Consider the following 21,970-nt stretch of genomic DNA (forward strand, 5'->3'; position numbering starts at 1 on the left):
ATAGCTCTTGGCTACAGCCCAGCATACTTCAGACCCCAGCGAGTGGACTTGGGCTTTGGGTCAAAAAAAGAAAAAGAAGTGTTTGGTCCCCACTGTGGCCTCAGTTACCCGAGGAGAAAAGTGCACTTCTTGCAAAGGGAGCAAGCTCTGAGAGAGTCCTCCAGCAGACAGCTCAAACCTGAGCCTCTTGGGTAACCCAGCCCTGCCTGCCAGCCAGCCCCGCCTTTGACTCCTCGTGGGAGCGGGGGGTGCTCGGGCCCTCTCAGGACCAGCCTCAGAGCCCCGGGATCCGCTTGGGAGCAGCAGACACCACTGGACCGTCGCTCCGGGTCTCGACACCAGCTCTGGCCCCCTGCGGTAGCGGCTCTCATTAGGCGGGGTGCACAGGCACTGCCTGGAGCCTTGCCCTGGCTGGCTCATTAGTGCCAGGAGCTCTTTAATTGCTGAAGCTGCCTTCAGAGCTGCCTCTTGCTGGCTCAGCTTCCTCAGGGTGACCTTAGCCTGTGCCCCCCAGAGCTCCCTGGCTGAGCTTGAGTGTCAGCTCCCACTGCCGGCAGTAACTTGAGCCTGGGGGCGGCACAAAGGAGGAGGGCAGGTCACTGAAGCCAGCCCCTGCCCCGCTTGCAGCAGTGCCCAGCTGAGAGCAGAGAGCCAGCCAAAAGCCAACCAAGGCAGATCCTCCTCTGGGGCAAACCAGTCAGTGCCATTAGCCCAGGTGAGCAGGGCCTGCTTACTCTGGCACAAGCACCAGTGCTGTCATTGGGACCGGGGTGGCCGAAGACAGAGAAGAATTGGGGAAGTAGGACTGAGCCCCTGTACGGTGCCTGCCACTTCCAAGACACCCCGCAGGGCACTATCGGGGCTGGGCTTCTTGCAGGCCTGCGGCCGTGCGGGGTGACTGGTGCAGGCCAGCCCTGGCCCCGTCCCCTCCCTCCAAGCCAAGCATGCACTCAGGTTTTGATGGCAGGAGCAGGAAACCACAGCAATCGGCAAGTTGTTTAAGCTGAGCAGTAAGTCAGGCTAATGGCCTCCACCGATGATGGAGTGTTTTCATTATAGTATTGCCCTCCCCTAGTGCTTTGCAGAGATCCCCAGGTTCAGTTATTTAGAAAAGCAGGCACTCAAATGTCCAGCCTTGCGGCTCCTGTCGTCCAGCGCACTGGGACAGGGCCACCTTGCTAAGATCCCTCAGCCAGCCCCCAGCAGCTCCAGCGAGCCTGGGCCTGGAAGGACCAGCCCGGGTCAGAGGGCAGTGCCTGGTATCCCCGGCTCCTTGTCAGAGGAGTGCGTCTACACATGCAACTAATGTGCACGAATAAGGTTTTTGGCTCCTGAGCACACTGTCTGAATGTGCACCCAGGAGCTAAAAACGCTGGAGCATATTGCTCTGGAGTTTATTTGTGTGAGTACGTGAAGCCCCAGTGAAGTAGCCTGGGCTGGTAGGAGACCCAGGGGGTCAGCCTGCCGGCCCAGGGTTGCTCCGGCTGGGCTCCACGTGCAGCGGGCCGGTGGGGGGGGAGAAGGTAGGCTGGGGCATGGGTGCTTCAGTGCACAGGCTGCACCCTCATGCCCTAGCCGGCCCCCCCACTGCACATGGAGCCCAGTCCCCGGGCTGGCAGGCTGCTCTGGAGGCTGCTGCGGAGCATCCTGGGGTACTTTGCTCCAGCCAGGCTCCATGTGTAGGGAGGGGGGGACTAGCCAGCAGGCAGCCCCCACACTGAAGTACCCGTGTGCCCCAGCCAGCCTCGTCACCATCTACACATGCGCTGCGGTGCATGAAACAACGCTGTCACAGGGTACTGCTTATGTTTAGCCGGACTGCCATGCGGTGGCATTTATTGGTCTACCACGACCTAAGAGGGTCGCATGTATAGACAGTGACGCTTTACTGCAGAGCTAATGAGTCAGCTAATGAGTCTTGTGTAGATGCACCCAGATGATCCCTGCCGTAAACAGCTCAAGCCCCATCTTAGCACTAGTTGGGTTCCCCCCCCCCGCTCCTACTGGGAGGCTGTACTAATGGTTAGAAACCATCTCCTCACTGCCAGCCTAGCTTTATTCCTGGCCCATTTACAGCCTTGTGTTCTCATGCCAGCACTGTCCTTTAGCTTAAACAGCTCTTTTCCCTCCCTGGTGCATAGGAAATGCATGAGCAGTTAGATCCCTGCACAGCCTTTGCTTTGCTTTGCTAGGCGGAGCACACCAGCTCTTCCAGCCGCCGTAGGGATCCAGGCGTCCCTTCCCCTGATCGTCCCAGGGGCCCCTCTCCGCGCCTCTTCTGTCGTGGATGCCGGGGGCCAGGGTCGTGCCATGGTGCCCAGGTCTCACCAGGGCTTCGCCAGCGTGCTCCCCTGTCTGTGGGAAAGACCTTGCCTGGTACTTCCTTGGGATCGTGTTAGCTTTTTGCCATGCCTGCATCACTTTGGGAGCTCACAGCCATATGTATATCTACGTCTTCCTCGTTCTCTTTGGTCTCCATTTGAGCTTCCAGTTTGAAATTGTTATTAGCCCTACCTGTGGGCCCATGCCCTCGTCATTATTGACTACCATTGCATTTCCAGTACTCCAGCCCTAAAGGTCACACGGTGCTTGCTGTACGAAAGTTTGGCCCTCCCTCTGTATATGGACAGCGTCTCCCAACGGTGTTTTGGCCGGTTTCATTAGCACACGTCTCCTTCTGGTGTCAAGCTCAGAAATAAAAGAAATTAAATGAGACCCCACATGATGTTATGCCAAAACTCCCGGTAAGTCTTGCCTGTGATTTTGCACATTGCCCCTGGGAGACACAAGCTGTTTGCCCAGTGCCAGGGTCCCGGCAGACAGGCGTGCTGAGATCTGCTAAATATGAGATGTGGCAATCCACGGAGGCAGCAAGGAAGCAGTTAAGTCCACAGGATGGGGCATATTGACTTCATGCTGAACTAGCATCAGCCAGAAAGTCCATTTCCTGACTGGCTCTCAGTCCTGAAAGTGTTGCCCTACATAAACAGTTCTGCTCCCCTTAGGTCAGGCAGTGGCGACTGCGGTGCCGGAGGCTTCCTGGTGATTAGTCTGTGGCCACATCAGATGCTTTTTGTAATGCGCTGAGTGCAGGAGAGAGAACCGCCGGGAGGGAGGGGTAATGCTTCTGCGAAGTCGTCTTCAGATTGTGGGGAAGGAGCGTGTGGCCTTGCCAGGCGGCCCCGGCTCCGCGGCCCTGCTCCTTAGACTCCTGACGCCACCTCCTTGCGGGACGTGCACCGCAGCCCTGGCTCCAGCCCTCCCTGCCCGCTCCTTGGGCACGCCGGGCGAAGCTGTCCCTGCCGTTCAGTCCGCCTGCCCTCCGCTTGCCTGGCTCAGAGCCGGCCTTAGGGATGGGCAGCGTGGGTGACCGCCCAGGGCGGGTGCCACACACATGCACGCACCCTGCCTCCCAGCTGTCGGGGGACTTCAGTGGCCAGGGGTTGCAGAGCTGATTGGAGCCAGCTGGCTGGGGCAGTGGGCTAACTAGCCCCCAGTTGGTGTTGGAGGAGGTGCCGAGGGCTGGGCAAGGGCAAGGCGGCGATACCCAGCAAGAAGGAGGTGTGGCTGGACGGCCCCAGCTTGCACACCGAGGGCTTCTCCATCACTGACCTACTGGGGCTGGAGGCTGAGCTGCGGCCTCCGCGTGACCGTTGCCACCATGGCTGAGGGTCGAGGAGCTGGGCCGCAGCCCCCCGCCACTGGGGCTGCCCTTCCTGCCACCCTGCACCAAGCCTGTGCCACCCCAGCCCAGCCACCCAGCAGCAGGCCAGCATCTTGGGTGAGCTGTGTCCTGAAGGGGCAGCGGGCATCTGCCTGGCTCCTGTAAGCTGCAGCTTTGATCTGCTTATTGCCAGGGAATTACTGCTGACGCAGGTGCAGCCAGCTCTGGAGTGGAGCGCGACAGCTCATTGCGTGCCCCAAGGCTGCCATTACTTCGAGCAGGAAATGAAGAAGAGCACTGCATCCCCTTGCAATTAGGGAGAAGGGCATGGAGTTACCTAGATTTGGCCAAAGCACCGGGGCGTTCATCTTCCAGAGTCATCACAGCGCAGAAGCCCAGCACCCTCTAAGCCGGCTGGAGTGGGGTCAGCCCCGACTCGGGGTCAGCCCCGTCCCGGCGGCCTCTGGAAGCAGCATGGTGTCCAGCACCAGGCCTGAGCTGTGCCCCCACGGAGTTATCTGGAGTCCCTTGCAGACCTGCGGCCCAGAGGCTGACCCACCTGGCCCCGTTTCCATTCAGCCTGTCAGAGGGAAGCCAGACCCCGGTGCTGGGGCTTAGAGGAAAGCCTGGACCTGGTCTCCTCTGGGGTTTCTGGCTTCATGGAAGGCGGCTGGGAACGCGTGCCGCCCGTTAGCCGCGCAGAGCAGGAGAAGCGCGTGTCCTGCTTTCCCTCTGGCCCTGGACTCCCGATAGCCCCGCGGCGCTGAGACACGCTGGGCTCGGGAAACGGCCAGGCTGGCGCAGGGGCCGAGTCCGGCCCCGGCCCTGCTGGCTGGGGCCGATTCCAGTGCCGGGCTGCCGGCTCGGCGTGCACACACGCGTGCGACCGTCCGGAGCTGGCAACTGCGCGGAGCGCCGGGGCCAGGAGCTCCCAACTTGTTAGCTAATCAAGCGGCGAAGCTTTCGGAGTCAGCAACACATCTCTGCTCTGCCCTGCCAGCCGCGGTCCAGACCCGCGTCCCAGGAGGGCCAGGTAGGGCCCACAGAACCGCCCCTGGCTCCTCCTCCTGTCATCCCCTTCCCCGCACTCCTCCAGTCCGGCCTCATTCTCTTCTCTCTTCCCCTTTCCTCCCTCTCCCTCCACTCCTCCCTCTGTCACCCTCCCCCCCACGTCTCTGATTTCCTCGCTCAGTCGCTCTCCTTCCACCACCGGCTCTTTCTCACTCAACTTTCCCCGGCTGTCGCTCCCCGTCCCTTGTTCTCGTGCTCCCCGCCTCTCAGACCCTTCTGTCTTCACCCACCCCAGGGGACCGGAGCAAAGGCCGTGGGCACTATCCGGCCCGTGGCTGAATGCGCGGGGCGGAGGGGCGCTGCAGGATGCCCCTCCAGATATTCTGCACCATCTCCTTCTCCAGCGAGGAAGGGCACCGGAGCAACGGGGCCACGGGCAGAGGCGAGGAAGGTGCGGACCAGTTCCTGTATGGTCAGGAGGAGGAGGAAGCAGAGGAGGAGGAGCGGGGAACGGCCACGGACCTGGCGGCCTTCGCGAGCGGCTGCACGCTGCACGGAGTCGGCCACATCTTCGTGGAGGGTGGCTTTGGCGTGCGGCAGGCCCTCTGGGCACTGGCCTTCCTGCTCTCCCTTTCCATGTTCCTCTACCAGGTGGCCGACCGCATCATCTACTACCTGGAGTACCACCACGTCACGCTGCTGGACGAGCAGGACAGCGCCGAGATGACCTTCCCAGCCATCACCTTCTGCAACGTCAATCGCGTCCGGACGTCGCAGCTCAGCCAGGACGACCTGCTGTACATCGCGCCCCTGGTAGAGTACGAGGCCTGGATGGAGCCAGGCTTCCCGGTGGCCCAGCCCAGTCCGGAGACTTTTGAGGAGCCCCTGAACCTGCATGCCTTCTACGGCCGCGCCAGCCACCAGCTGGAGGACATGCTGCTGAGCTGCAGCTACCGGGGCATCGAGTGCAGCCCGGAGGACTTCTCCGTGGTGAGTAAAGCCCGCTCCAGCTGTCCCCCTCGGTGGCAGATATCTGGGAGCGCGTCTCCGTCTTAGGCCCCGTCCTCGCAGGCCTGTTTCTCGCTGCTGTGCAGGCGCAGTGAGGGCTGCACAGTGCTGGGTGCCCTCCGATGCCTGCGTGGGAGGAACAGGAAGGCGTGACATTGGGGCTCGGCGGGACTGTGGCATTGGGGGAGGCTGAGTGGTGCTCGTAGGGCTGCAGTCGGGGCCCCGGGCTGGCCTTACGGGGAGCAGATGCCCCATATGGGGTGTTTCCACCAGCAGGGACCTGGCGCTGCCACAGGAAATCTGGTCTACGGTGGCGCTCTGACCCCGTACATCACTCCCTGCTTCCTCGAGGACCTGACAGCCCCTTTGCCGGGCGCCCTGCTTCCAGGCAACACTGCTGCAGCTTCATCGCCATTTGCCCCCTTGCCCCGAAGCGAGGAGGCCATCTGCCTTGGCGCGCAGGCTCTGACTGCTGCGGCGAGTCGCTAGCGCTCAGCTCTGACACCCAAGCGCAGCGGATCAGACTGGTCTCTCCCAGCACCTCCTAGCTCCATTTTTAGCACCAGCCAGGCCTCCCGGCTTCCTTGTGGGAAACACACTGCTTGCTGCAATTAAGATGCTCCACGTGTGCCTGGGGCACACACTGACCTGAACTGCTTGGGGAGCCAGGGCGAGGGCAGGAGGAGGAGGAGCAGGCCAAGGCGGGGCACCCGGTGTCACAAGTTTGCAGGGGAGGGAGGCACCCACTTGTGGAAATGCTGGTCCCGCTTGCGGGTGCCAGTGGTAGGGAGCGCCGGGCCCGGCCCACCCAAGGGAGGTGCCAATGCCGGGCAGGGGGCCGGGCTGCCAAGCTGGGAGCCTGTGCTTTGTGAGGGGTTACCCAAGGGCCAGTGCAGAAGGACCAGCCTCAGGACGCTGTGTCTGCGCCGGGCAAGATGACAACATTTTGCATCCCTGAGCCCGAATGGGGGGGCTGCTTTCAGGGATGGTAAGCAGGGGAGCCCTGGGCAGCCTGGCGCGGCGCTCGAGGGGCTTGGCTCTGCTCTTCTGGTCCTCACTTCTCTTCCCGCGCTCTTCCTTCTTCCCAGAGGTCCATCCAGGTCCTTGTCCCGGCCCTGGCAAGGAGCCTGCCGCTTGGGGGTCTGGAGGGTCTTGGAAAATGTCTTTGCCTCCCTCCCAGCTCGCCTTTACCAAGCAATATCTCACGTGCCCAGCTCCCGCACGCTGTGTGCGCTTGGGCGCTCTCCTTCCACGGGCCAAGGAGACACCCGATAGCTGGTCGATAGCTCAGCCCCAGAGGCTTCTCTCACCAGGGCAAGGTCAGCGCTGGAGGGGAGAGGACGACACAGATACACTTGTGCGGGTGGGGGCGCTTCGGGGACAGCCGGGGTTGTCAGTCCCACTACGAGGAGGCTGGGAGCGGGGGGCTGCAGCTGCGGGATGCCAGGGCTGGCTGAGCTAGCCAGGTTGTGCTGTGGCCCTATAGGCCTAACCTCCGTGCCCCCGGAGGAGCCGGGAGCCGGGAAACCCGGGCTGCAGGAATGATCGTCCTTGGAGCCGTGGGGCGCGCGGCCGACTGCGCAGGGAGCAGGGACTGGAACGAGAGTGGGAGGTTGCACGAGCCTGTCGACACGAAACCCAGCGGCTGTTTCTTACCTGACCTCTTTAGGAGGTTGCAGGGAGGCTGGCGCTGGGGGGTGCTTTGTGCAGCGGGTTGCTGGAAGGCAGATGTCCTGTGCTACAGCCGGCCTCCTTAGGGCTGGGTGTGGGTTCCCGTCGTGTGCTTCCCCGGCCATCCTGCCCCACCGGGGCCCAGGGGTGGGCACAGTAGGAGGCTCTCGCTATCAGATGGACCGACGGGAAACAGGGACCTGCCGGGTGCAGCAGCATGCCCGCTGGGTGCCGTGACCCTGGGGGTTACCGTTTCGCCTGCCTGGTCCTGCCGCCTGGCACAGGGGCTGCGCTGGATGCCAGGAGAGGAGCCTCGGGGGAGGGGGCTGGGGACAGAAGACGGGTGACTCCTTGCCATCCCCTTCTCCAGAGCCGAATATGAGACATGTCAGGCTGTGGCAAGCATTGCCCTGCTCCAGCTCACGGTCTTGCAGCAGATCCCTGCTGGCTCTGGAGCCTCCATTAGCACCCTGAGCATCTCCCCAGCTTGGTCTGGTAGCACCTGAGGACAGGCTTGGAGGACTCCTTGCTGGTGCAGGCAGGCCTGTCCTGCTCCAAGTGGCATCCGGCCCAGGAGGTACAGACAGGCTGGGGGCTGCAGTGCCACAACCGGCTGTCTCCGAGGAAAACCCCGCAGCTAGCCGCTGGACGCCAGGAGGAGTCCTTGAGTCCCGGCTCGCAGGATGCCCTTGTGGGACCTCCTGATGGAGCCTGGAAAGGGAGGGCAGAGCCAAACCCTTCTGGTCCCGAGAGGCAGCTCTAGCTCTTGGCCATGCTGGAGCTGCAGACGCTTGCTGTGGGCAGCAGCGCTGCCCTGCACAGACCAGGCTGGAGAGGGTCAGCAGAGCCCCCCCGGCAGGAGGGTCCCTGGGAGGGGTCCAGTGCTGGCCAAGGGGTGGGCAGGTGGAGGTGGGGCCAGAGGAGGGAGCGAGGGTGCTGCAGGGCCCTGAGCGCCGGCCGCTGGCTGAGGACACCGGGCTCCGGAGGGGAGGCTGCCCCGTTCCTCCTGCCCCCACCGCCGCTGCAGGCCCTGGGCAGCCTCTGAGGCCTGGCCTCTGCTGCTGCCCTGCTACCTGCGGGCCGGCAAAGTGGTGGGACTGCGCCATTCCCGCCTGCCGGAGCCCTGGCTCCAGCGGGACCGCAGCCTCCTTGCACCACCACGGGGCTGCTGCAAGCCGACGCCTTGCTCACAAACCAGGACAGGCCTGGTGCAGGCCTGGTGCCCAGCTGAGGCATCAGGAGGGCACCCTGCAGCCACCAGGGACCACGGGGGGCACTTGCCAGGTGGTCGACGTGAAGCCAGATGCCTCGGGTGGAGGCAGCGCCTGCGGGCTTGTCTCCCCCACCCTGGCTGCAGCCTGGTCCCTGCGCGCGCACGCCTGCAGCCACATCTCTGGGCAGGCTGCGGTTTGCGCGCTCTCTAGGAAGCCCTCTTCTCCCAGGCCACGCACGCCGTGTCCCAAGGCAAAGCAGTGAACCGCTGCAGTCCCACCCTGCCGTGCTGGGTGCACGGAGGCAAGGGGAGCTGCAGTCACTGGCAGCGGCTGCCAGAGGGAGACAGTTCCCCAGTCACCAAGGCGTTGTGCTGGAAGCTGCTGCCTGAGGAGGCTGCAGGCAGGATTCAGCATCCTCTCGCCCAGAGAAGGGGACAGGAGGCTGCTCAGGAGTGGCAGGAACGGCATGGGAGCAAGGCTCCGGGGAGCTGGAGCTGCCTTCAGACCGTCTGCTCCGGGGGCCCTGCCAGCGCTCTGCGTGGGAGCGGAGCCGTGAGCCATCTGGGAGGGAGCTGGCGATGCTGGGAAGGCAGAGCCACGGCGAGTAGAGGCAGGGAGGGAGATCCTGCTCTGGGTGCGGGCTCCCTGCCCCTAACTCCCTGTCTCCTGCCACCATGTTCCCACCGCTGCCCGAGAGGGTTGCCCGGCCCCAAGAGGGGTGGGAGCCGGGCTGGGCCCGGCGCACCGTGGAGCCGGCGGGCAGGGACCGGGGCTCCCTGCAGGACGTTGCCGCCTTCCTCCTGGAGCAGACCAAGTTCCACGGGCTGCGCTACGTCTTCTCAGGGCGGCTGTCCTGCCCGCGCCGGGCCTTTTGGGCGCTGGCCATACTGGCCTCGCTGGCCCTGCTGCTCACCTGGTCGTCCAACCGCATCCGCTACCTGCTGTCCTCGCCCGTGCACACCAAGGTGCACGTGGCCTACGCCCGCAACCTCACCTTCCCCGCCGTCACCATCTGCAACAACAACCTGCTGCTGCTGCGCCGCATGGGCCGCGCCGACCTGCACCTGGCCGGCTACTGGCTGGGGCTGCTCACCCAGCGGCTGCGGCCGGAGCCGGCGGCGCGCGAGCTGCTGCGCGAGGAGCGCTGGCGCTGGCTGGAGAAGCTGCTGGACTTCTCCCACTACCTGCCGCCCCCGCCGCAGGGCCACAACACCCTCCACCTCCTGGACCGGCTGGGCCACCAGCTCGAGGAGATGCTGCTTTCCTGTCGCTTCCGGGGCGAGCGCTGCGGGCCCCACAACTTCACCACCGTGAGTCCGGGGTGGCGACGGGGCTGGCTGAAGACCCGCCGGCCCGCGGGAGGGAGGAGGCCAGGGAGATGCCAGCGCGCCGTGTACGCTGGGGAGGGGGAGGAGGAGTGTGCATGGACCTGGCAGTCGGGAGCTGGAGGGAGGCCACGTGGAGCAGGCTGGGAAACAGGACACCTGGCTGAGACCGGAGGAGTAAGCCGGTAAGGGCTTCTCTGGGGCTCAAGGCTTTGCAAAAGCAATTTCTTTTACCTTTGCGGGGGGGGTGAGCGTCTGCGGTTCCCAGCACCGCCAGCCTGCCCTGCTGAGCTAGCGTGGGGGCAGTGGGGCCGAGGGAAGTGCCTCTGGGACTCGCCTGGTTCACACGCAGGAGGCTGCGTGCCCTGACCTCAGCGCCTTGCGGGAGCAGCTCACGGGGATGCGCGGAGGGCCAAGGGACGCCAGATGCCAGCGCGTGGCACTCGGCTGTGCTCCCAGCTGGCAGCGCAGGGGCTGCGCCCAGGCCCCTCTTGCGCCTGAACAGTCGAGTGGGTGAATCGGTCCCTTGCAGCGCTGCTGGGTCTGGCATTTGTCGGGCGGGGGGGGAATGGGCCAAGGGAAAGACCAGGAGGTGCCTCCTGAATCCCGGCACCTGCACGGGGCAAGCAGAGGGGAAAGTGCTCCTCTGAACAGGCAGACGGGAGCGCTGGCCTTGGCCATCACAGCACCCCCTGCGCTCGGCTACGGCCACCCTGCTGTCCTGGGACCGCCGACACGAGGGCCAGGGACACTTGGCCTGGGTGGCCCCCGTGCGGTTCAAGCCACCAGGGCCAGACCGGTCCAGGTTCGGGTTTCCCTGCCGTCTCCGGCGCCCCTCGCAGGGCAGTGGCACGCCGGCTGAGCCACGCGTGCCCTGCTCAGCCACATCCTGGCCGGCGCCGGCACGCGGATCGGAGTCACGGAGGGAGCAGGAAGGGCGAGGAGGGCTCCTGGGGGCAAGGGGGCAGGAAAACCCCCTGCCTGGTTGGAGGGCTGGCACCGCTCCTCCCCGAAGATGGGCTGCCTGGCGTGCAGCCCAGCTGTTTTGGCACAGCTGGGCCCTGGCAGCTCTGGAGCTCGGGGGCGAGCGGGTCTGGAGCGCGAGGCCTGCGGCTCCAGGGACAGCGAAGCTAGCCTGTGGTCCTGCACTGTTGGGAAGGAGTGGGGGGCTGGAGGCTGCGGCCCCCCAGCTCTGTTTCCAGCTCGGTGGTTTGGCAGACGGGTGCCGAGGCCCGGCTCTGCCACTTAGCGCCCGGGTGCGAGCCCCTGCCTCCCCCGTCGCCGGTCCCCACCTCGAGCAACGGAGGCTGGCCAGGGAGGAGGGGCGGTGAGCAAGCGTTTCCCGGCTGCTCTTGCTTCCCTAGATGAGAGGCAGGATCCGCAGTCTCATCACATTCCCCGTCTTCCTCGTTATGTTAATTACGCGCCGGTGCCCATAATGGAGCCCGTTCGCGGCGCATCTGCAAAGGAAACGCGACCAAGTGCAATGTGACTAAGAGCTGGTGGCCTGCCCGCCCCGGGGCGAGGGACCCGCAGGCAGCCCGGGCTTTCGGCTGATGCCGTATTTCCATTTCCAGTCCTCTTGCGCGGGGCTGCGGGGCGGTTGCCACGGTTACTGCGCTGCGAGACCGTTTCCAGCACAGATGGATCCCCGGGGTCGGCCCCGCGTGCCGCCAATTTTGTGACAGGCCGCGCCGCGCCGAGGCCTGGAGAGCCAGCCCTGCGGGAGGGCACGGCCCGCGGGCTCGGCCGTGGCCCTGACTGTCCCCCCCCTGTGCCCCCCGCCACAGGTCTTCACGCGCTACGGGAAGTGTTACACCTTCAACGCGGGGCAGGACGGGAAGTCCCCTCTCATCACCGTGAAGGGCGGCACCGGCAATGGCCTGGAGATCATGCTGGACATCCAGCAGGACGAGTACCTGCCCATCTGGGGCGAGACAGGTAACGGGCCCCGGGGCAGGTGCTCGCAAAGCCCCCGGAGCCACCCAGGAGCCCCCTGCCCCACGCGGCGCGTGCCAGCCGCCTGCCCGGGGCAGCGCAAGCCTGTGCCGTCCCCAGCTGGGGCAGGGGCAGTTGTCCGGAGAAGTGTCCCCCTGCTCCTCCCGTAGCCCCCCGTCTTCTCAACCCCGCCCCACTTCTTTGTCAGCCTCTTTTTCCCCGTCCTTCTTTTCCTACCTCAATTATTTGCCATGGCAACTGCCTACCCATGTAAATGAAGCAGCCATCACTTGTCTGTGGATCGTGCCAGCCACTTCCAGTGCTGCAGTCCCAGGGGACGGCAGCCCAAGCAATTGCGCTCAAGCCCATGGCGTGGGGACGGGTGTGCGGGCCAGCATCCCCCTCGCCCCTTTGCACTGCACGTCCCTTGCCTGGACAAGCCTGGCGCTGCAGCCTCCTAGGCACGGGGGTCCCTGGGCACGCGGCCCTGACCGGGGAGAGGAGCCTGGGAGACCGGGCAGGAGAAACGTGAGAGCCCAGGGCATGGCTGCGCTGTCACTGTGGGGAGTGCCGCACACCTGTGTCCTGCCTTTCTGTTTCTCGCAGATGAGACCTCCTTCGAAGCTGGGATCAAAGTGCAAATCCACAGCCAGGATGAGCCGCCCTTAATCGACCAGCTGGGGTTTGGGGTCGCACCAGGATTTCAGACCTTTGTGTCCTGCCAGGAGCAGCGGGTGAGGGGCATGGCCGGTCCCGGGCGGGTACTGCCCTGGCAGCCCCTGAGCTCCGTCTGCCCGCTCTTTGCAGAGCAGAAAACCACCCCCACGCTGTGTATGGCCAGGGGAGGAGGAAAGTCCTGCAGCAGAGCCGGAGCCTGGCAGGATTGGACCGTGATTCTGGGGCCAGAAACAGCCTCTGGGTCTAGTCACTGGAGTCGGGCTGAGGGCCAGGACTCCCAAGTGGTAGCCCAGGCTTGCTGCTGCCCCACGTGCAGCCTCAAACAGTGTCCTCATCCAGCCAGTGAAGGCAGCGACCTGCCGTGGGGTTTCCTCAGGCCCAAAGGCCTGCGGCTGGCGGGCTCTTCGCTTGCTCCCGGGGTGCTGCTCCTGTCCTCATGCCTCCTGTTCTTGACCCCCAGCTTATCTACCTGCCCCCTCCCTGGGGCGACTGCAAGGCCATCACTGGCGATTCCGAGTTCTTCGATACCTACAGCATCACGGCCTGTCGCATCGACTGCGAGACCCGCTACCTGGTGGAGAACTGCAACTGCCGCATGGTGCATATGCCTGGTGAGCCCCGGAGGGCTGGTGGGGAGTGCAGGCAGCTCCGGAGCCGCCCAGCAGGGAGCTAAGGAGAGCCACTTTGGACCAGGGCGCCACCTTCGCCCCCCTGCCAAAATGATAAAGCATGAGGCAGGCATGTCCTCGGGTGGGGAGTTCATACAGCCCACCGCTCAGGGTCTGAAGCCCTGCTGGGGATGCTGGTGAGGGGCCAATATCCCTGTCCCAGGCAGATCAGACCATGGTTCGTGCAGCCCAGCATCTCCCCTGCTCCCTGGATTGGGTCCACTGGGATCGTGTCCTGGTGCACAGGCCTTGCTGAGGTGTTGCTCTTTCTCTCTTTCTGCAGGCGATGCTCCCTACTGCACCCCCGAGCAGTACAAGGAGTGCGCCGACCCGGCCCTAGGTGAGGCTGCCCTGCCGCCCCCTTGCAGGTTTGGCCTCTGGCCCGGAGACAGGTGCGCGGCTCCTGCCGGGGTGAGGAAAGCCCCTCGCAGCAGCTGGAGGGTGGATGAAGCTCCCTTGGAAGCTGTCCTCAGCCCTGCTTAAGTTGCACCTCCCTGCAGCATCTCCACCCTCACTACATGCCAGGAAGGTGCAAGTAGCCTCGGCATGGGGTCCGTCCTGTTCTGACCTGGGCCTTTGCCCAGGCACCTCTGGGGCCCGAGCGCCTCGGCCGCATGTCGCGGGGGAGGAAGCCCTGAGCTGTAGCCGCGTCCTGATCTGCACTCCGTGTGTTAGATGGGTCTTACTGTCCACAGCATAACAATGTCACCAAGCCATATTGGCTGAAGAAGCTCTAGTTATATCCAAGGGGCCTCCCTGGTCCCCAGCCTGATGCTGTCTGTGCTCCTGCCATGGCCTTCCTTGGGATGCGAGCCTTGTCTTATCACCGCCAAAAGCATAAGCCAAAGGAATAGCTCCACAAGCAGGCAGCTGCAGTAGACTCTGATCCTTTTATCTGCACGAGCCCCCGAAGAGAGGGAAAAGACCCAACAACCCCTGTTGCCAGTCCTGCCAGCAACCCCATTGCCACCTGGATCGTGGCAGAGCCTTGCCCGTGGCAGGCAGCGGTAGGGACTCGGCCACAGCAGCCCCCAGTACCCCTTGACTTTCACCCCTCCTGACCTGCAGGCACGCTTTTATGAAGCACTTTGTTTCATGACCTTCTGTGCCGTGTTTCCCACCTCCGCCCTCCTCCGTCACCGATCGCCGCCCCTTCCTCTCCTTGTATCCGCACGGTTGGCAGCTGGTGACAGTTTCTGTAGTTTGAGTCACTTCCGTGAGTGCCCCAGGTCAGTCGTCATCCCGAGGGGTGCTGGCCTGAGGGTTGCAAACAGCCCCGCGGCCCTAGTAGAGTCTGGTTTGATCCGCTCTGATCTCCTGCTTCCAGATTTCCTGGTGGAGAAGGACAACAATTACTGCATCTGTGAGATGCCCTGCAACGTGACCCGCTACGGCAAGGAGCTGTCCATGGTGAAGATTCCCAGCAAGGCCTCGGCGAAGTACCTGGCCAAGAAGTACAACAAGTCAGAACAGTACATCGGGTGCGCTGGGGGGAGAAGGAAAGGCAGGGGCTGGTTGTGTGGGCAGAGCTGAGGGGTGCCCAGGCCAGAAGGGCTTTGCCTCCCACCGACTCCTCTGGCAGGTGCCCACCCTGTCTTCAGAGCTGCAGGGGGCTTGGTGCTGACTGAGCCCCCGCCTCCCTAGCCTTGGGCCCTGCTGGGGTCTTTGCTTGCACACCCCATGCTGATGTGTGCAGCTCTGACGCCCCTCTCACCCCTCTCTTGCAGAGAGAACATCCTGGTGCTGGACATCTTCTTTGAAGCCCTGAACTACGAGACCATCGAGCAGAAGAAAGCCTACGAGGTGGCTGGCTTGCTGGGTGAGTCTGCAGGTGCTGGCGGCCATGCTCAGGGGGAGACACTTATTCCTGAGCAGTGCTAGCCTGGCGTGTGCTGAGGGTCCATTCAGCGGGGGTCCTAGGCGGCCTCTCAGGCCTACGGGCCCTCCCTCCTGCCTGGCCGTGGGGAGCACGAGATCTGGGGCAGGGAGGGCAGTTGGGGACCCTAGTGCTGTGAGCAGCGTGACCCACCAGCCTGCTCGGCAGCAGCAGAAGCCATGCCTGCTCGCACCAGCCTCCCTCGTCAGCCTCCAGGCACTTGGGCTTTTTGAAGAAAGGATCTAGAAAATGCCGGTGGCTTCATCCGCTCCATCTGTGCGGCGCAGTCGAGGTTTGGGCTCGGGGGGAGCTCGTGGGGCAAGGTCGCCGAGTCACGCCTGTGTCACCTGGGCGCCCAGCCTCAGCCTGAGCTGAGGACCACCAAGGCCTGTGGAGCAGTGGGTGAGCCATGGGGAGGCTGAGGGCTGGAGCTGAGCCTGGCAGAGAGCTGCAGATAAAGGACAGGCAGTTGGGTGAGATGTGCACGTGCAGTCGCAGCAGCTTGCGGGGACCTGTGCTGCACCTCCGGGAGTGGAAGTTCCCAAGATAGGTGGTGTCCACCCACCCCCCGGGGCACAGTCCCTGTCTACAGTGGGTCACAGGCCGTCCTGGCTTGCCTCTTCTGGGGCACATGCCCCCCCCGCTGACTTCTCTAGGGTCAGGCCCACAGTCCCCAGCTGATCTTACCAGGCATTGGCCTTGCACGGATGCCCATCACAGGCAGGCGCTAACAAGATTAGCGTGAACTAACGGCAGAGGGATCTGGCCTGTTGCTGCAGGCAAATGAGTCACTACAACAGGTGCAGCTGCCGCCTCCTCCCTCCCACCTCCTTTCTTTTCTCCTTCTCTGCTTCCATCCCTGCTGTCACCCGCCCCAGGGAGCAGAGCCTGCTGCTCCCCCCCTGACTGCCTCTCGTCCCCTCTCCTCTGCAGGTGACATTGGTGGGCAGATGGGGCTGTTTATTGGGGCCAGTATCCTGACTGTGCTAGAGCTGGTTGATTATGTGTATGAGGTGAGTTGCCTCGCTCTCCCTTCTCCTTGGCTTTGGAGCCTGGTCAGCAGCGGGGGGATGAAGCCCCCTTCCCTGCCGTGCAGCGGAGCGCTCCCCAGAGGTCCCCTCCCTGCCAACCTGCCTGCCCAGAACCTGCCTTGCCGAGAGCAGCTGCTCCCCCACTCCACGTCCCTTGCCTGCCGGCTGCTCTTGGCCTGGTCTTACCCTCCAGCCCCGTCACGTCAGCCTGGGTTTTTCTCCTTTGCCACTCCCTGGGCCTCTGCCAGGCTTGGGCTCCTCTTCCAATCCTTATGGACCCAAATTCCTCCTGTGAAGACCCCCTCCCCCCCATACTTTTATCCCACCCTTCCTACCTAGACCCTGGTGCTGTGGGGTTGTGCTCTCAGCCCTCCCAGCACGTGTGCAGGACGTGGAGTCACGCTGCATCCCCTGCTGGAAGCAGGATCTGGCCTGAGCGTTTCCCGTCACAGACGTCCCATCGCTGGCGACCTGGCCCTTCCCCAGCTTTGAAGAGCACAGGGCTGTTCGTGTCCAGAGGGACTGTCTCCGCCAACAGATGCTCTTGCTGCCCCCAGGTTATAAAGCACAAGCTGTGTCGCCGGGGCAAGTGCCGAAAGAACCACAGAAGGAACAACGCGGACCAGGGCGTTGCTCTGAGCATGGATGATGTGAAGCGCCACGTGAGTACTCGGCACCCCACCCCAGTGCCCTGGGCCTGGCCAGAGTTAGCCCCCACCCTCCGATGCCCACGTAGTGGGGGCATCAGGGCATTAAAGGGCTGCCCCTCTAAGGACCTGTCCCTCTCTAGCAGTGCTCGCATTGCCATTGCTGGGGCATTTGGGATTGTCTCCACACGCAGCGACTGACTGCTCCTAACTTGCCTCTCCCCTGTGCCCAGAACCCCTGCGAGAGCATAAGGGGCCACCCGGCGGGCATGACGTACGCAGCCAACATCCTACCTCATCACTCAGCCCGGGGCACTTTTGAGGACTTCACCTGCTGACTCGACGTCTGGATGTACAACCAACACTACCAAAGCCCTCTGGAGAGCTGCCCCTCTCCCCGGGAGCGTCAGCGGAGGGGACACACCTAGGGACCTTGCTCCTAGCCACGGTGGGACACGGACAAGAATGATGGCCTCGGTGCTGGGCCAGGCAGCAGATGGTTGTGTTGGGTTGGTTTCTGACCCTGGATACGGACTCCACAGCAGCTGCTCCCCTCCCCACCCCTAGTTTAGAGACTCGGACATGCCAGCCCAGCTACATGCCGTGCCGTGCCGCGACACTGGGGGCGTCTCTTCCTCGGCGCCCTGCGGGGAGCTACCGCATGCCGGGCTGGGCCCAGGCCTTGTCCCGCTCCTGCCCTCGCCTCCCCCTTCGTTTTTAACTAAAGAGAGCAAGGAACCCAGAAGCCAGGAGGAGTCAGCTCTGTGGCTGCGACGGCACCGGGGGGAGGAGACCCTCGCCCTTCCCCACCCATCCATCTGTCTGCCTGCTTTCCCTTCCATCCTGCTGCCACGGGGAGCCCTGGGAGGCAAGGTCGGGTGTAGGGAACCTGGTCCCTCTGCTTGCTCCCACCCAGGAGGCAGCCCCCGTGTGTGCTGGGCTGGGTCCCCCCTGCTTCGGCAGGATGCTCCAGGTTGTCATCCCTGGGGCAGGTGGAAGAGGGTGGCGAGAGCTGACCCCCGAGCGCCTCTGCGGCCTCCTGGGCACAGCCCCAGCGCATCTCACTGTCTCGCTGAGTCTAGGGTCCTCGGGAGCCTGCCGCCATAGGAAGGGCTCTGCCCTGTGCCCAGCACGCCCGCTGTCCTCCAGTGCACCCGTGCACGGTGCTGTGAGCTGAGGCAAGGTCACGCCAGCTCCCTCCGTGAGCTAGTGTAGCTCTAGTCCTCCGATCGCCATCATCCCCATGAGCTGCCCTGCCCCAGCCCTCTGAGGTCTCTGTCCCCAGCCCCCTTTCCTAAAGCATCCACGATGTAGAGGGTTGAGGCCCCCTCCCGGCCTCCACTGTGGCTGGCCCCAGGGGTGGAGGAGGACTTTCCAAAGAACCCGAGGGGCCTCAAGCCGCTCTGCCCCCAAGCAGTCCCCAGGTGGATGGGAAGTTGCTGCGAAAGGGGCCTCTCCCCTGCCTGACGAGCCACCCGCATGGGGGCGAGCGCATTGGGTGGGCAGGGGATGTGGGGCCTGACCACATCCCCGGGATGCCCGTTACCGCGCAGGCAGTGGTGGTCCGGGGGAAGCTTGCCCAGTAGCATGGCCTCTCAGCCCAGCTGCTCCCAGGCTGCCCCTCAGCCCCTGGACCAGCCGGACACAGGTGTGACCCCCCCCGCCCCCCACAAGGCCCAGCTTTCCCAGGGCAGCCACGTGCTGGCAGGTGCCTGCCCAGATCCTCGTCCCCCGGGGGGTATGGGGCTTAGCGCCCCTTCCGCCAGGCCACGCACAAGCCCACCATGCTCCTGGATCAGCGAGTCTGGAGCCAGGAGCGCCTGCGGCCGGGAGCGCTGGCACCCTGGACTGAGCCAAGCGCCCGGGGCAGCAGCTTTGGGCAGGGCAGGTGCTACGCGCACACCCCAGCCCGGGCCTCAGCCGCCCTCCCCACACCAAGTATCTTACCGCAGGAGGGGCGTGTTGAGGTACAGGGCTCTTTGCTCTGGGGAGGGGGCGGGCACCCGCCCCATCCCTGCAGCTGGGCTCCCCCTGGGCAGCAGCTGCTCCTGGAAACACAGGGCTTGGGCAAGTGGCCAGCAGCTGTCCTGGGTCCGGGTCCCCCGGGGCCTCTGCTAGCCGGCTGCCCTCGGGGGGGGAGGTGCTCAGGGAGCCAGGCCCCCTCCATAGACCACCGCTCCTTCCAGACCCACCCCAGGCTGCTGGGCTGCAGCCGTTTGTCACAACCACGGGGGTTGCCGGTCCAGGAAACCTCAATTGTTTTGTTCCACGGTCAATGAAAAAGCCTTCCTGTCGCCCCCCGACGCTGGGCTCCAGCCCTGTCCAGCTCTGCCCCATGTTCAGCAACGGCCCTGCCGGGCTAAAGTGCTACTTATCTTTAAGAGCTTTTGCAATAAGTCTTTTTTTTAATGATGATTATTATTTTTTTAATCTTTCTTTTACTTTTATTGTTGTTATTTCCATGTCCTGACCAAAATTAGGAACTGGGGGGGGTCAGTCCTTTGTATCCTGCAGTCACCTGAAGACAAATGGGTCGGCCATGTCCATAAATTTTCTTATGGATCTTTCTTGCAGTTTTGTTGCTTTTCATTTTATTTTTTGGTTTTGTTTTCTCTCGCTCTCTCTCTCTCTCTCTAAAGCTTTTAAAGATGGGGCTTGGATTTGACCTCGATGCTCACCTGTTGAGGCATACCATTTTTTATTTGTTTGTCTGTTTTTATTATGATCATCCTCATTTTATATTTCTTATATATAATATATATTACTATATATATATATGTACATATATATATATATATACCTCTATATGCGCCATATCAGTGTAGATACTCATCCAGTAGCATTTAGGCCTTGATATTGTGCCATTTTCTGTTACCGATCTCTGAATGCCTTCAAGTGTATAAAGTGTTGAATTATCTCTGGTATCTGTACTATGTACACACATTTTCATAGGAAGCACAATAAGATGACAGATGCATTGTACATCAAACCTGCTACTCTTAGCAATGATATAAAGGATGGTATAAATCATGAAGACAGCCTTCTTCTCTCTTGCTGGGCTGCAGGAATCAATCTCCCAGGGGCGGGTAGGCACTGCAAACAGGCTGGGCTCCCTGCAGGGCTGAGGTGGACTTCTCAGACAGCTGTGGAGCGAGGACGTGATGTGAGAACAAGCTCCGGCCCTGCCTTAAGTACATGCTTAGATTGTGAGAGTCCTGGAGACTCCAGGCGTCCTTTTGTAACAGCTCACTTGGATCAGGGGGTCCCAAAGGAGGGGCTGCTGGAAGCATTTCCAGTCCAAGGGACATCTTTTCAGCTATTTACCGGCTTTCTCCTCTGGCAGCGAGTCAGCGATTGGGGAGGTTTGAGCAAAAGCAGTCTGTTTTCAAGCGTGTAGGAAACACACTTTGCCCATTGTTGATTTGCCTGAGCGTGAGCCCACAAGCCTTTTACTGCTGTAGGTTTGGGGCAAGAACCTGACGTTGAAGAAAGAGCCTGTCTCACTTGTCTGACTTAGTAGCCCTTGTGCATGCAGGACCGAGTGTACTGTGCAGACTGGAACATAAACAAGAGCTCTGCCCAAAAGCCTTTTCAGCCGTGTGTTTCTCTACAACAAAGAGCAGTGCATTTAAACTATGCTTGTGACCCACTTCTGTTGGGCCGGGCTGGTGCTGGGCTGGCCAGGAAGAGGGGTTTTTTGTTTAGGTAGAAGCAACATCCTCTGAAAGGAGTTAATGGACCTAAATTAACTGGAGCCAGCCATGAAGCAAACCCCGAGTGCTCAGAGCAGCTGGCAGGCACAGCAATGAGAGGAGAGGATCGCACCCGCTCCTGGGGCTACCGCAGCGGTCTGAGGACTGGCGCGGCCGTGGCACGCAAGCTGTCGGCAAGTGCTGCAGCAAGGGTGCACCGTGCCTTTGTGCACAGTCCCTGGCGGTACGAAGAATACAGCTGACCGCTACCTGCCTCCAGCTCATCTCAGCATTTCAGCACAGAGCTGGAACCTGGGTTGTGAGGCGAGAGGGACCTGCGCTGGGCAAGGGCCTGCGGGCTGGGCAAGTGCAAGGGCAGGGCGCAGCACAGAGACGTACCTCCTGCCTGGGCTGCTGTGGGGAAACCAGTCACCGTCACTGGCCGTGGCCCCGCAGCCCACTGTCACTGTCACAGTGCGGCGCCACACGTAAATAAGGGTGTGGAAAAACTTGAGAGGGTCCAGAGAAGAGGCACCCGTATGATCAGGGACTTGCAAGGCAAGCCATATGAGGAGAGGCTGAGGGACTTGGGCCTCTTAAGCCTGCAGAAGAAAAGGTGGAGAGGTGACTTGATAGCGGCTTATTGCTATATCAGAGGAGTGCATCGGGAGCTCGGTGAACAACTGTTCATGAGGGCACCCCTGGGGAAGACAGGGCCAATGGGTACAAACTCCTGGAAAGCCATTTCAGGCTTAATAGCAGGAAAAACTCCTTCACAGCCCAGGTGTCCAGACTGTGGAATAAACTCCCTCCAGAGGTGGTGCAGTCACCTACCCTGGAGGTTTTCCAGAGGAGACTGGACAGTCACCCCACTGGGGTCACCTAACCCCAGTTGTCTTCCTGCCTAGTGCCGGGGGCTGGACCCCATGATCTGCACGGTCCCGTCCAGCCCCTAACATCTATGAATCTATAGCCATGGACACTGCTGCCTCCGAGCAGGTGGACGGCAGAAAACCACTCGACCCCTTGTCAGGAGCAATACGGCTGGAAAAACAATGTCCCTGCAGCTATGGGGACCAGTTAGCAGGACAGGAACAAATGTGCCCAGACCCACGGCCTGGAGCAGTGTGGTGCCAGGACGCAGTGTCCGCCCACACACAAGGAGGAAGGCGACTGCCCAGCACCAAGTCCCGTTCCCGGTGGCCACGGGCCCCAGCACCGCCTGGGTTCAGGAGGGTGTGGAGCTGGCCTTCGGCTCTGCCTATTCCTACAGTCTGGAGCACGCTGCAAAGAGTCATCCAAGGTCTACATTTCTTTTGCGTTCAGGTCGGGGGAGTGAGCTCAGCTCACTGGCAAGGTGTAATGGTGAGGAAGGGGGTTGCGGGTGTGCGCCCTGCCCCTAAATCGCCAAACAGCACCCGCTTCCACCTGCGCTGCACGGCCTGCGCCCGTAGGACTCGGGCGTCCCGCACAGCCCCACGGGACCCCCCGGGCACTGAGGGGGCTCGGCAGCCCAGAGCCGGTCTCATCCAGGGGAGACTTGGATG

General features: G+C 62.7%; 1 protein-coding gene across 4 annotated transcripts in view; it reads left to right on the forward strand.

The window, feature by feature from the left end:
- Window positions 1-17,476, forward strand: part of ASIC1 (acid sensing ion channel subunit 1) — a 62,357-nt gene extending 44,881 nt beyond the window's left edge. For 2 of the 4 annotated variants that reach the window (XM_090051470.1, XM_090051469.1), the window contains 9 exons: window positions 11,684-11,834; window positions 12,438-12,565; window positions 12,970-13,120; window positions 13,461-13,517; window positions 14,505-14,658; window positions 14,905-14,996; window positions 15,987-16,066; window positions 16,642-16,746; window positions 16,965-17,476. In XM_090051470.1, coding sequence (XP_089907596.1) covers window positions 11,684-11,834; window positions 12,438-12,565; window positions 12,970-13,120; window positions 13,461-13,517; window positions 14,505-14,658; window positions 14,905-14,996; window positions 15,987-16,066; window positions 16,642-16,746; window positions 16,965-17,069 — 1,023 coding nt within the window. In that variant the 3' untranslated portion in view covers window positions 17,070-17,476. Of the gene's footprint in view, window positions 1-4,866; window positions 5,666-9,235; window positions 9,879-11,683; window positions 11,835-12,437; window positions 12,566-12,969; window positions 13,121-13,460; window positions 13,518-14,504; window positions 14,659-14,904; window positions 14,997-15,986; window positions 16,067-16,641; window positions 16,747-16,964 lie in introns of those variants that run through there. The other 2 variants (XM_090051467.1, XM_090051468.1) reach the window with 2 other exon arrangements.
- Window positions 17,477-21,970: the final 4,494 nt, after the last annotated feature.

This window comes from Crocodylus siamensis, chromosome 6 (assembly GCF_052110815.1).
Source record: "Crocodylus siamensis isolate JL-2025a chromosome 6, ASM5211081v1, whole genome shotgun sequence".
NCBI classification, from domain to species: domain Eukaryota; kingdom Metazoa; phylum Chordata; order Crocodylia; family Crocodylidae; genus Crocodylus; species Crocodylus siamensis.